Below are 13,974 nucleotides of genomic sequence, written 5' to 3' on the forward strand. Positions count from 1 at the left end.
CTCACCTTTTTGTTGTGTCTTGGAGGAACCTCTCCATTTCTGGAAATGGAGATACAATACGGATATACAGAGCTTTGACCTTGTCTTTCCCATCTGGATACCGTCTGCGAGTGGCAGAGAGATTGCAAATAAAAGGTAGACAACAGGAGCACAACAAGAGCTTAAGTAAGTAAATATGTCCACAAGAGTCCAAAAACTAAATGCAATTTAATCGTTATTCTGAAACTCCCCTTTCATCCCTCATCTGTCAGTTCTACTGTTCAGTCTCCATTAAACAATTCCTCATCTTTCCTACCGTTTCAGTGCTGCGTAGTAAAGATGGAGCAGAGCTGTGCAGTCTTTGCCTCCATTGAAGCCAACGCAGATTTGCGCCGTTGGATACTGGTCGAGTGCAGCCTCTATTGTTTTTAGTGCACACTGAACTTTCTCACCCAATGCCGTGCCTATGGAAAAATGGTAACGAAAGGATGTTTTACAGGAAATGAACTCAAATGCTAACAGTAGCCTCTTTCTTGGTCTAATTGATTGTAAAAATAACGGCTGGCGCTTTATCCTGTCTTAGTTATTTATGTTTTCTGTTCTATACTCCACTTCAAAGTTACAGCTGCAGTCATTTTAACATTTATTACCGAAAGAGTTTTCTGTCATAAGGCTGCACTCTCATCCTTTCTTACCGTTGTTGGCAAGCTTGTACACTTCAGCAGTGGCGATTGACACGGGGTCTTTCTCTAAGGACACCACACTACCTTTGGGCAGCATATCCACCAGTTGTGCTCTTGCTTTGTCCACCTCCTCCTGGCTGTCTGAGTCCAGCACCAGTCTGACTTTGCTATAGTTGCTCAGCCAGTCAGGATACGAGCCTAGAGCTACCTTTCTGCCCCAACTGGCCTGCAGTTTGGTCAGCACAGGTGCAATCTCGGTTTCTTCTACACTGACAAACACCTGTGAAGATTGGGCTTGGTTATCTCCACTGAACAGTTAAAAAAAAAACACAGTAGTCAGATCTGTAAATGACATTTTTGGTCATGGTGTTACCTCACGAGAGTGAAAAGTGGTTCCTGAAGCAGCAAAGAGGTGCTCCAATCCGGAAAAAGCTTTCTCCAGCAAAGCCGGGATACCAGGAAAGACATATACATTACGAACGCTAACCTATGACAGAATAGACAAACCGTAAGCTAAGAACACATCTGGAGAAAAGTGCCAATCTATCCAAAGCAACAACTAAATATATGTACAGAAAATGTCATAAAGCATCTTTATGAGTCATGCAGTCACTACGTGTGTCTAAAACTGACTTGTATTATTTTGTCCTAATATTTACCAAATATCACTAAAAGTAAAAAGTGTAACTAAAACTAAAGACGATTAACCGGAGTCAGATGACACCGCTTCAGCTGAAGGGTGTAATTCTTATTACAACTATCAAAATTTTAGGAATTTGTCTCCATCTAGTTTTTTTTTTTATAAAATAAATTACACATAAACATGGAAAAGGATATGAAATACAGATAAAAAATGTATCTTTTTATTTATTTATTAATATTTTCTTTTATGCAGCTATAAAAGTGAAAAGTTAGGATTCCAGAAAACCCTTACAGCTTATAGCATTTATTTAATTCCCCTTGTTATTAGCTCTTTTGAGGTGTGTGTCCTAAATAATGCTGCATGTTTTATCAATGTGAATTGTTAAACAACAATTTCTAAACAAGATTATTTTAATTTTAATGCATTTATCTTCTAGATTTTAGATTTACCGGGGTGCAGAATTTGTTTAATTTTGGTTTAGGTAAGTGCGTCTAGTTGAAGCTTTGCTTTTTATGATAGATGTGTGAATGATATCAAATCTTCTCATTCAGCAGGAAATGGAAAAAGTGTTCTTAGTGTTGCTTGTCTGATTGCCGTTTTACAGCCTGTACAGACACATGATGCACTTTTCATCATTAGTGAAACCATATTCAACCTGTTTGCACGCATTTGTATCACTTAAAGAAAGAAAAGGTCAACATGCCATTCAGCAAACTGGAAGTTGCTTTTTTCACGTCTGGTTTCTGAGTGTGTTTAATGTCACTTTTAAGGCAATATATGTGACAAAGTTAACATCATTCTGACTGTTTTCAGCAAAAAAATATGGTTTACTAAAAGAATAAAAAAAAACAACAGATTATAAAGGAAAAAAAATCTAAGACACAGGCATGCAGATATTTGAAAAATCTGTTTTCAGATGTATGCAGTCAGTTAGTGGTGGATACGTATCACTTTAAGCTTGGGTGTAAATATTCATTATGTTAGCACCATTTATCTCAAATTCACTTACCACTGGGTAGCGTTGCGGTTGGCCAGTCTGAGGGTCGATTCCATAGTTAAGTTTGGTTGAGCGTGGCACCATGGCCAATTTCATTGGCGGACTGTTTTTGTCAGTCACCCCAAAGAATTCTTCTACCAACTGGGTGAGCTCAGGATGGGGATACAACTCCTCTTGGAACGCCATGGCAATGCTCTCCATGGTGATGTCATCATGAGTGGGGCCAACACCCCCGGATGTGAAGAGGTGTGTATACTGAGAGGACAGGAGGACCACCTCTTTGGCTATGACCTCCTGTATATCTGGTATGACAGCTATTCGTTGAACAGACACACCAAGTCTCCTAAGTGCTCGTGTTAGAAAGGTGCTGTTGGTGTCCACTGTGTAACCCTGTAAGAGATATAAAAATAAGGTTTCATTGTGATGTTTCTATTCTCACTCAGAGATCAAGGATTTTCAAAAACTTCAAGCTCCTACTTGATTAAATTCAAGGACTCACAGTGTGAATAATGTGAGGATCAGGCATGACATTGGACAAAATCAAAAGGCTTCATGTTTAAATCATGATTGTGTTAAGTCAAGAAGTGATGGTGAGCTTGTCATCTTATAATCAAACATTACTGCCACATCAAATAGCCGTCACAAGTTTGTCCTGAGGTTATGAAATGTGAATGACAGTGGATAAGAAACCCACAGAGTTGAGGCATTTCTAATGAGGGACCAGAAGTTAAAAATATGAAGTACATTCAATCCCATATGATTAAAGCATGGCGTGTGTGCGTGTGTGTGTTTACTGTGGGGTAATGTCAAAGCAAAACTAGCTATCAATGCAAATTCACCTTGAGAATTTCATCACCAATGATGAGAATAGCAGCAGTGGGAGTATTTCTGTTGGCTGCAGGGGACGAATCGGTGCCCAGGTTGTTAGTTGACATTGTCGCTCTGCTCAGTTGTGCTGCCAGTCTCCTCACACGCACAACCGCTCTGCTCAGACTGGGTAAGGAAAAGCTAAGAAACACAGAAGACATTTATTAAACACTGTAATGAATAAAATGCCGACATTACATAAGTAAAAGAAAAAATCTCTCTACATTTTTTTTCTTTATTTTTAATTACATAAAATAACCAAATAACAGCCATTAAGTCCAAAAGTGACAATGCCTGTTGTTTTGAAATGTGTCTATAATGTCTAAAAATGTTCCATTTTGTGTAGATATACATTATTTAGTTGTCTGTATTATGTTTGAGTACTTCAATTTTCACAAAATGCTCCATTGTGGACAGATAATGATGTGTTGGTAATCTTAAGAGCTTGAATAAAAGGCAAATTGACTTATTTTGTTGGTTTTTCCAATTCTACCCAGCAGCTAGTTAGAACTAAAGAATCTCTTTGGATAAGAGCTAAACTGTCTTAAAAAACAAGTAAATAAAAGACACCCCAGTTGTCAAAAAGTATCCTTACATCAACATGGAGCCACATGGACCATCCAAAAATGTTTCAATGCACCTCAGGCCCTCTTCTCCCTCATAATGTGCCTCCTATCAGGGAGTGTCTTGTTGAAAATACACCAAGGAGCACAACAGAGACAGACAGTAAAAGTGATGAAAAGAAAAGGAAACAGCAGTTAATTCCTGAATTTCAGCTGCATACAGCACACTTAACATAAATTTACTTTGACAATATGGATTTCAAGTATTCAAATTATTCAAGTCTGGTGAAAGTTAATTTATTTCTCTGGGATATATAACTAACTGGGGTCCTTCAGTTAGTTGTTTGAAACAGATATGAAACCTTCAGAGTGAAAAAGGGAAACGAAGAAAATTATTAAAAGAATTCAACCAAGAGGTTAGACTTAAGCAAAGATTAACTTTAATTGTGCAACAGTGGATGGCATGGACATTTTCAGAGCTGTCGACTGCAATAAGGTACTTCTTACATGATCATTGCGTTCTATTAATCGTTTCTGAACTATTTCAGAGTTCAAGAGTCATTATGCAGATATTTAAAACCTGATCCGCCTGACAGCATTTCTGGCTGGTGAGTGATAATGAATTATCTGTTTAAACTCATATTATAGAAAGATGAGGCTTCAGGTAAAAGTGGAATGCTATCTAGCATTGAGATGTATTGAAAACATGTATGTATTGTGAAACATGGTAATAAATGATTGGTAGGAAGTGACATTTCAGTTATGCACATTAATTTACCTTCACCGCACCAACTTTTACAAAAGTCCGCACATCGATTGCATATCTGAGCTAACTGTGACGGTTCTCCTTGATACAGTAATCTAGAAGTACGTTCGTATTTAATTACACTTACGTACTCCCTTCTGTTGCCATTTTAGCTTATCTACTACATACTGTGAAAATACGCACGAAGCAATGTGTCAACATTTTAAAAACAGCCTTTAAAATCAGATTTAAACCGGGGAACTTACTACTGAGAAGAATACAGTATGTCCTCGTTACGTATCACTACAGCCGCGATGACGTCCAAATATTTCCGTCCAATCACAAAAGGAAACAACGGTGCCCTGAGATGTGCGATAGCCAATCACGTTTATAGAGGTGGGGTTTTACAGTCAGCAGGCTTATAAATGCGGAAACACTGTTGCGAACAACACAATACTCCAGTAGAAACATATTGTTTTAACAGGATAAATAAGCAAAGCATTGGGTAAACCACTGATGGTTAAATGTCGCCGCTCGTTCAGCTGCCAGCTGAGAAAGTTGTCACGAGAACGAGGGTTGGATGTTGCTAATAGATGCTAGGGAACTACTTCTTGTGTTTCCAATAAACAAATCGTTACTGCCCCTACTGGTTGGAAGACCTCTCTCTTCCAGACGTGTTGAACTGGTTTGCAAACGTTTTGTCGGCCTTGGGGTGGCGCAAATTGGCTTGCCTTGCTAGTTGCAGTGAAACACGAATTGAGTGGGGTTTTTTTTTTTTTTTTTAAATTTTTTTTTTTTTTTTTATTAACTTGGAATCAATTTAGCTAAAACTAAATAAAATAAATAAAAAAAAACACGCACTTTTCTTTAATAAAAATAAACATTATGTTCCCTCAACCTGAGCGCTCTGCAGACAGCATTCAAGCAATCTTGCAATTTATTTTATTTTTATTCGTCAGTATTCCAATCCTTAAATTCTTAAGTTGCTTATGATGTTTCTTTGCATGTTAATTTGAATCCTTGTGATTAAGAAGATTTTGACATTAATAAATCAAATCTGATTCAATAAGACATCTTTGATTATAATGCTAACTTTTAACATTTAAATTAAAAAAAACTAATTTAAAACAAAAACGATATAGACAACTCTTCTGACAAAAGAAGCAGACTCTTGTGCTGAAACTATATGTATATTATTCATTCAGTCATCCATCATCCTAACCGCTTAGCCTAATGAAGGGCCATGCGTACTGTTGGGCTATTTATCGGTGTATTTATTTTTCTTATTTATCTTTTATCCAGCAAAATTAAGTTTTTTAGGATTTAGGTTGTAATCAAGTAAATGACCCTTGAATGTACTCCATCAACAACAATAAAACACTACCAAACTTACATCGTACTAATTATTTCACTGAATTGTGAATTTCGAAAGGATGTTTTAAAAAGATGACATTTGCAACATATAGACCTATGTTCTGCATTAATTATAAAAATAACTGAGTTCACCATTGCAGTTACTGGAGCTGCTGTACGTCAGACAAAATAGTTCACAAAGTGAAAGCAGCTGCGGTTTTGTTGTGAACTTAGATGAGAACAAATGTTCAGAAACAGAATAAAAACAGATGTTCTGCGTTCATTCGCCGCAAATTACCAGCGAACTGCAAACCTTTGGCTTACAGTCAGGGATTTCTAATTTTGCGCAATGTGCTACAAGTCGTCCAGGTGCAAAACAGGTCCAAGCACAGATGCACATGTGCGCGCGCGCACACACACACACACTCACACATTCACACACACAGGGCCCGAGACCAGATGACGTTGCCATTTGTTCGCGGAAGTGGCTTCTGTCGTGACCGTGGAGGGGGGAGGCAGGAGGGGGAAGAGGAAGGACAGGAAAGGCAGAGGAAAGAAGTTTAGAGTAATCTTTTATAAAAGTTAATCCAAAGAGAAGTTTGAGGAACGAAACCATCGACGCGTTTTCCTGTTTCACATGATACCAGGCTGAAGTTTGTTCAGCAACAGCTTGGGGGGCAGGAGGGGCAGTCGAGAGAAAGAGAGGAAGAGCGCTGGTAAGTTGCTCGTTAAAGTTGGCTGACCGCACTTTTTGGGTGCATAGTGTGGAGTTTGCGTGCTGTGCGTCAGTCTATCACAATAGTTGTACATAAAAGTTTTAGGGACATGATGTTTGCATGCAGGCGTTGCTCTGCTGGAGTGTTACGTCTGTAATGTTGAGGCGAGACGGTGGAGAGTTGCCTGTTGGGTTGTTAAAATGTCTCTTCATCATTCTGAGCTTTGCACACAAAAGAGAAATGTTTAACTTGAGTTAGTTTAGTTTTAAATTACTTTATTTATTTATTTGTGGTCCAAAGTCATAGTAGCTATCAGTAAAACAACCCTAATTGTAGCCTCTATGAAAGCAGTTTTAAAAGGAAATTATCACAAATCAGCTTAGTAACCTAAAGCTTAGAAAATAAATCCAGAGCAGGGTATTTATCCAGAGGTTCACTAATCACTAAACTGAAATGCAATAGTTTATTATTTTTAACTTAAAACAAAAAGAAGTAGCTGAGATATGAATGAGGTGTTTCTGATGATTGATGATGAAATCAACTGTCAGTATAAAGTTTATACTGACATAGTTTATATAGTTTACATAGTTTATTATATATATATACTATAAACTATGTCAGTGAGTGGTGGGATGGGATGTGAAAGATCAAATTAACTTGAGGCTGGCAACGCTGCAAATTTTTGTATTGATCCCATCAGGAGTAAATTCATGGCAAGTGTTGCTGATGCCAATGTCAAACTGATACTTTTTGCTTTAAATTTCACAATCATTAAATGGTTCTGTCTTTAATTATTGATCATAATTCTGATCATAATAAAGCATAGTACAAAGATTTTTGTCAAATAAAACTTTTCATTAAACTCTATAACAGCACTGAGAAATTTAAGGTTTTTGTTTGTAAACAAAATAACAACATCAATAATGGACATAAAAAAGATTAAAAAAATTATTTCCTCTTACCGCACAACATTGTTTGTGAAAACAACACTGTAAATTAGCTAAACAAAAGTCTACTGTTGTTTCTCTCTCACTCACATTTTTTAAGCTTTTTGCCTCAAAGACTTCTGCAAGACAGATATTGATCTAATTACACTGGTATCGAACAATAGATTGTAGCCTTGGCATTAATACCATTGATATTTGGATCAATCTGCCCAGCCCTACCTGAATTGTTAATGTAATACAAACATACTTATCCAAGCATATAAACTTTTTAATCTAAAAATTAGTTTAAATGGACACGTATTCTGGTTTGCATCACATTGCTATTAAAGCAGAATGACATCTTTGGCGTATTTTGGACAATCCCATTTTGCAAAGCACAAAATTTTGTTCCAGAACCCTTAAAAATCACACTGCTTGCATAGATTTTCCATTAAATGCAGAGATAATCATTTAATTTAGCAGTATCTACTAAGATATTTTTGTTTGATTGGTTCTTCTGATTACATTTACAGCATGTTTAGTTTCCTAAGTGAGAAAAACTATACTTTTTGACGCAGTTGCTCTGTTCAAAGTACTGATTTTGAAAGGAATGCATATGTTAAATCGCACAGTAATGTGGTAAATCATAATCTGTAACCTTCCACATTTCAAATGTAACCTCACTAATGCTGGCAAAGTTGTCTGAAATGTCCAGGCAGTGTCAAGCCAAATTGCTTCAGGGTGTAGTAAATCCTCCGGGAGATAAGCTACAGAGTCTATCAGTGTCCACAGACTGAAATCTGTGCACAATCTGACAAAAGAAAAGTTTTGGTTTGGTTCCACTGCTTCGTCTGAGTTAATTGTATCCGTGGAGACGAGCCAGCAAAACACACCTCAGATGTGTTGAAACAGGGTCAGTGTGACAGTTAAAGTTCAGCAAGAATGGGTGAAGGACAGACACACTATTATGGAAACACACTGAAGGGCATGTGGGATGATTGAGGTGACTGAAAGCATGGGCTCAGTGCTCTTATCAGGGTCAGCCACACCGCTCAGACCAGCAGCCCCTGACATGATATTAAATGGTGGAAGTTATCGCCACTGATGAAATGCAGGCGAAGAGAAGGTCCAATCAACAACAGATCCAAAAAAGTGTTAGATTCACACACATGACAGGAGTCAGACAAATAAGACACGCACATCTGTCTACACACACTCACACACACACACATACAAGGGCAAACATGGCTCGGACAGAAGGACGTTCCAAGACTCGGACTGTCAGTCAAAGCCGAGCATCATGGCCTCGCTGTCACAACACTGGCACAGTCTAAAGTCTGCTTGATGAAAGTTGGATCTGTCCAATTCTGCTCTCACCCTATCAGTCACAAAATAAACTTTAGTCCTGATTGACTGGAAGTGATGTTTGACTGCTATAGCTTCACCTGCATAGGTGTGTGTGCGTGTGTGTGTGTGTGTGTGTGTGTGTGTGTGTGTGTGTGTGTGTGTGTGTGTATATGGCTCTACATGGAAGACAAAACCAGCTGGACAGGTAATCAACTGAAAATACTTTCATTTTCTTGTCAGCAGTGAATTTTTTTAAGTGAATATTGTTTTTTAATTGTGTTAAGTGCTTGAAACTTTAGTCTGATGAAACACCTTGGCAAGATGAGCTCAACCCAACTTTATTTACCAAGCCCTCTAAAACAACCACAGCTGAAACAAAGTGCTCTATGAAATTAGACAAAGCATCACAGAAAAAAAACAATTAAAAGGGAAAATAAAATTGTAATAAATAAAAGCAATAAATAAAACAAACCATGGCACAGAAACTGAGTGTCATGCTGCTTTAAATGGCAAAAAATAAAGATGTGGTGAACATGTGGAAAGAGAGAACACACAGTTTTGCGTGGGTGTCTCTGTCAGAGTATTCCTATCTGTGCTTTTTTTTTTTTTTTTTTTTTTTTCTACAAGTTTGTCCTGGAAACAAACTGTATGAGTTTGTTTTTGAGGTCATAGCATGTGGTCGTCCATCTGTACGTGTTCGACAAAGGGACCTAGTTGCAGCTTTGTTTCCTCCTGCAGTGCGTGGTCTGCTGCTGCATGCTCAGTGCTCCATGTGAGCTAAGGTTTGATTAAACTTCTGTCATGCATTGTGCACATGGGAAATGATTTACCCATTGTTTGCAAAATAATAACTCACTGTTTATTATCATTACTGCTATGTTGGTAACCTTGTATGTGTCTGTTTTTATCAGTTTTTGAGCACAAAGTACAGATTGAAGTTCCAGAAATTCCTTCTGGTTGATCAGGGCTCCTCAGACTAGGTGATATGGTAGGCGTGACATTAAATATCTTGTTCCTCTGCCAAAACATCAGCCAGTCTCTGACAGGTGATCCAGACAATGGTGAGACGACACACATTATAGATCCAGAAAGCACTTGATTCAAATTAGGTTTGTGAAATTAGACATGAAATAGTTTCTACATGTTATAATAGATTGATATATAGATAAATACTATCATTTTAGTGTCTTAAAACGACTTAGGAAAACTTGATATGATAACAATGAGGTGTCCAGATTCTGAGTGCTGTATTTAAGCCAGATAAACTCTTATTACATTTAGTTTGTAGGCTTGAAATTTCTTTGTTCCCTCTGATAATTTAAGTCATTTATTGTATCTGAAAAGTAAACCGGCAAGTGCCAGAATGATCACGGTTCCTTCGTAGTCCTGCTAAACAATGAAACATCTTTTTGTCTCCCTTTCCACAAAGGATGACATAAGTTAAGCCCAACTTTACTTTTGCTTCCTGTAAAGTCATTCCATAATTATGTAGAAATTTTTAGCTCGAATAAAGTTTTATTTGTGGCTCAGATCAAAATAATTCACTTTTGAGAAGTGACCGACAAGCAAAACACAGTAGCACATTATTTTAGTTTCTGAAAAATGATTTCTTTTAAGTGTTTTTGTTTTGTTTTTGAGTCAGCAAGATATTTACCTCAAAGATTTAAGTTGGCTTGTTTTGCTGTTTTCTTTTAACCATATATGGCTTGTTCTAATTTACTTGATTATGTTTATAGTTCTTATAATTATTGTTGTTAGTTTGATTATTGTTAATTGTTTATTTGTTTGTTTGCATGTTTGTATAAAAGCAGCCTTAATGTTTATGTTTGGCTTTCAGTTGTGTGAGCTTTATTTTTACCAAGCCAACATCACTACCAACAGACAAGTAGCACTCTTCCTGTAATCGTGGTCATGTGTCTGGGTCCAAAAATGAAGATGGAGGGACACAAATGTCAAGCCACAAACTTACAGGAGATGTCAGCAGTTTATGTTAATTAGATTGGTCATGACATAAAATTGGATTGTGTCATGACCTCATCAAAAATTTGACAATGTTGTTGTCAGATGTTAGTTTGGGGTCACCCTGCCTCTTGCCCAGTGATTGCTGGGATAGGCTTCAGCTTCCTCGCGGCTCTTAATTGAACTAAGCAGTTAAGAAAATGGATGGATTGATAGTTTTGGGTCCCTATTTCCTAATTCTACCGATACTTTAAAGTGATTGTTACTCATAAAGTATTAAGTTTCATAGCAGCAAATGCTAAAATAATACTGTTACTGTCAAACTGTTGGAAGTTGTATAGTAAGTACGCTGAGGCAGACGGTAGCGGGAAGGGGATGATGGAAGGAGATAAGTAAGATGGAGTGTGGTTAGAAGGGTTGGTGGAGGGAGTGGGGGCTGTCACAACCCAAAATAGCCAGCTCACATGTTTACTGTGTTCGTGGTGAGCTATGAAACCGACAGAAAGACGTCCCGCTGGATGCCTGACTAATCTAATGTTCACCCTAAGCTTAATTTGTTTGCTTGTGTGTTTTCATGGAAAACCCTCCCCTCAGTTTGGGGGGGCTTAGTGTGTATATATAGGGTCGAGATAGGGAGGTCAAATCAGATTACACAAACACAAGGATACAGTTTAAGAGCAGAGAGCAGATCCAGCCCTGCAGCGTGTGCATTAGATCCAGAGGCCTGCTTAGTTTCTCTCTGATTGTTTTGTCTAATAAATACTGACTAGATGCAGCTTTCGCAGACTTCCTCAGCAAACATAGAAACAAAACGCACACTTTCTAACTTGCATCAGGCAAGCTGAGACAGAAACATCCTACACAAGTGGTTGTTCCAGTTAATTCCTTTCATTCCAAAGTATAGGTTTCAACATGCACGCCGGATTATCGCCCTTCTCCAGTCACTGTTGCTCTCTGCTACTTTCTCCCCCTCAGTGTTGCTCTGTTTGTCTCATGCCGGTGTTGTTTGTCTGTACTTGATGCTGTTGATATCAGTGCAGTCCCATGATCCTCTGCACAGCTGATCCTGGGAGCAAAGCATGCTGGGTGTCAAGTAGCTGCGAGGGCGGCATTGGAACACACTGCAATTGGTTCCTCGTATTTTGTGTTTGTGTGCTGATGTGCCTTTTTGGTGTTTTAATTGTTACAGACTCTCAGACAGCTTATGGTGGCCGATGGATTATATGGTAAGACATTGAAATAATACAACCAGCTAATCATATACATAACTACTGTGGCAAAGGAGTTGATTGTTCTTAATTTAACATAATTTAAACTCTAAAATTAAACTCTCATATCTCAACGTAGGCCAGAAGCTTTGGGGAAATTTGTGATATGACTTGATGGGTAAATTAAATAAAGCAAAAAATGATAAGTAGTCATTTGGCCAACCTCTTCTTAACAATCTCAGAGGAAGTGGTTAACTTCTTAAAAATTTAAGGCTGCATTATTGCGTCAAATGGATAAAAATGACTTCAGGTTTTGGTTTGTTCTGCGATAATTCAGTTTAATTTATGTTCTTTGGATCTTGAAAACAAGGATTACTTCAGATTCCATTTGTATGTTCTTATTATAGCTCAGGTTTATTAAATTATGATCTTTTACCCTATAAAGCCCCTAGTCTCTAAGCAACACAAAACATGATCATAATTGAACAGCATAAAAAAAAACTTTTAAATAATAAGAAAAAATAATCAAACCACACACTTGTCTTTTATCATTCAGATGTTTTCTAATACAGCTGAATAAAGGAAATTTTTCAATACAACTCGGTTTTCAACAATTTTGTGAAACTGAAAAATGAAATAGATAAATTCATGCATGAGCAATCGTGCAGCCCTGTGCATGTAAAGTTATTGAGGTTTTACTCACATTATAGGCTTACACAGATAAACAAACACAATAGATAATAGAGAGCATAAAAAGAGTGCTGTTGAATTAACTTTATAGTTGCAAGATAATGTTGAGTTATTTGCACAATATCTTCTCAAACTGGGGTATTTTTAGCTGGAGGAGCCTTATAAACTGGCAGTTTAGTCTCTTTACCAGTCTTGTATAAATCCAAGACGGTGCATAACTAATTCACTGAAATATATGAAGCCCCTGGACATTTCAACACGGCCATTCTGTCAACCCTAAGCCACAGTGTGTTGTGTTCCTCTGGTTGTGGGCATGGTGCAAGCTGTAGGTGGAGGGTCCTGCTTTCACCTTTTGATTACAAAAATCACCACCAGCTTTATCAATCTATATGGTTACGTGTGTCTTTCTGAGCAACACTTTATAGTTGCCTGATTTTTGTCTAAGTTCTCTTCTAAACCACATGTGCTGACATAGTTTACTACAGGAACATTGTGCTGGGGTGTCATTTGAGGACCTCTTGCTATCCACTCTGCTTGGTTCCTGTGTCAGTCTATGGGTGGTTGTTTCCTCTGCTTTCTGCAACACTGGCTTCTCATCAGATACGCTTGAATGTCAAGGCCAATCTGTGGCATCTCTGCTTTCTGTCTTCCTGTTTTTCCCCCTTGAGTGCTCTAGTCATGTAGTATAGTGAATATTTAAGTGGATGCAAGTCTTCTATTATTTCTATTTTTAGACTGTCCACTTTCATCAAGGTTATCTAAAATGACCTAATTTTATTCTTTACAGAACATAGAGTAAGTGGCTCTTCTATGTCATGCTCTCTAAATCTTTTATTCTCAGGTTACAAAACATAACTAAAGCTGGAGTCTAGCCACAACATGAAAAAACTCAGGCTCTCCACATGTTCAGTTTTCAAACAAGCACACAAATACCCCCTATTTTGCCTGTCTTCCTTCTTCAACATCCTAACCTCCTCCAGAGTGTGTGCATTAATGTGCAGGAGTGCAGCATCTCGCTGTGCATACACATGTACACAACTAAATGACTCTGGCTGCAGAGAGGAGATTGGGGGAAGGGGAGGAAACAGGAAGGACGTGGGATGGGGAAAAAAGAAGGTGGGGAGGGCACAAGCAGTGGCACACGTGCATTTAAAAAAAATAAAATAAAAAAAATAACATATATATATATTACACACACACATTATATACATTTATATATATATATATATATATGTGTGTGTGTGTGTGTGTGTGTATGTATTTGTATGTATGTATGTGTATATTATATATATATATAT

General features: G+C 37.7%; 2 protein-coding genes across 3 annotated transcripts in view; one reads left to right on the forward strand and one right to left on the reverse strand.

Annotated features, from left to right (window-relative positions):
* Positions 1 to 4,791, reverse strand: part of flad1 (flavin adenine dinucleotide synthetase 1) — a 10,377-nt gene extending 5,586 nt beyond the window's left edge. The window contains exons 1-8 of one of the 2 annotated variants that reach the window (XM_079241445.1): positions 4,744 to 4,791; positions 3,765 to 3,855; positions 3,142 to 3,310; positions 2,315 to 2,692; positions 1,036 to 1,149; positions 675 to 942; positions 296 to 443; positions 6 to 104 (exon numbers count right to left, since the gene is read on the reverse strand). In XM_079241445.1, the coding sequence (XP_079097571.1) occupies positions 6 to 104; positions 296 to 443; positions 675 to 942; positions 1,036 to 1,149; positions 2,315 to 2,692; positions 3,142 to 3,310; positions 3,765 to 3,772 (1,184 nt within the window). In that variant the 5' untranslated portion in view covers positions 3,773 to 3,855; positions 4,744 to 4,791. Of the gene's footprint in view, positions 1 to 5; positions 105 to 295; positions 444 to 674; positions 943 to 1,035; positions 1,150 to 2,314; positions 2,693 to 3,141; positions 3,311 to 3,764; positions 3,856 to 4,510; positions 4,718 to 4,743 lie in introns of those variants that run through there. The other variant, XM_079241446.1, reaches the window with a different exon arrangement.
* Positions 4,792 to 6,353: 1,562 nt separating this feature from the next.
* shc1 (SHC (Src homology 2 domain containing) transforming protein 1) overlaps positions 6,354 to 13,974 on the forward strand; it is a 23,202-nt gene continuing 15,581 nt past the window's right edge. The window contains exon 1 of the mRNA XM_079240488.1: positions 6,354 to 6,546. The gene's annotated coding sequence lies outside the window, so the exon portion shown is untranslated. The remainder of the gene's footprint in view (positions 6,547 to 13,974) is intronic.

This window comes from Telmatherina bonti (assembly GCF_933228915.1).
Source record: "Telmatherina bonti genome assembly, chromosome: 5".
Lineage (NCBI taxonomy): Eukaryota > Metazoa > Chordata > Actinopteri > Atheriniformes > Telmatherinidae > Telmatherina > Telmatherina bonti.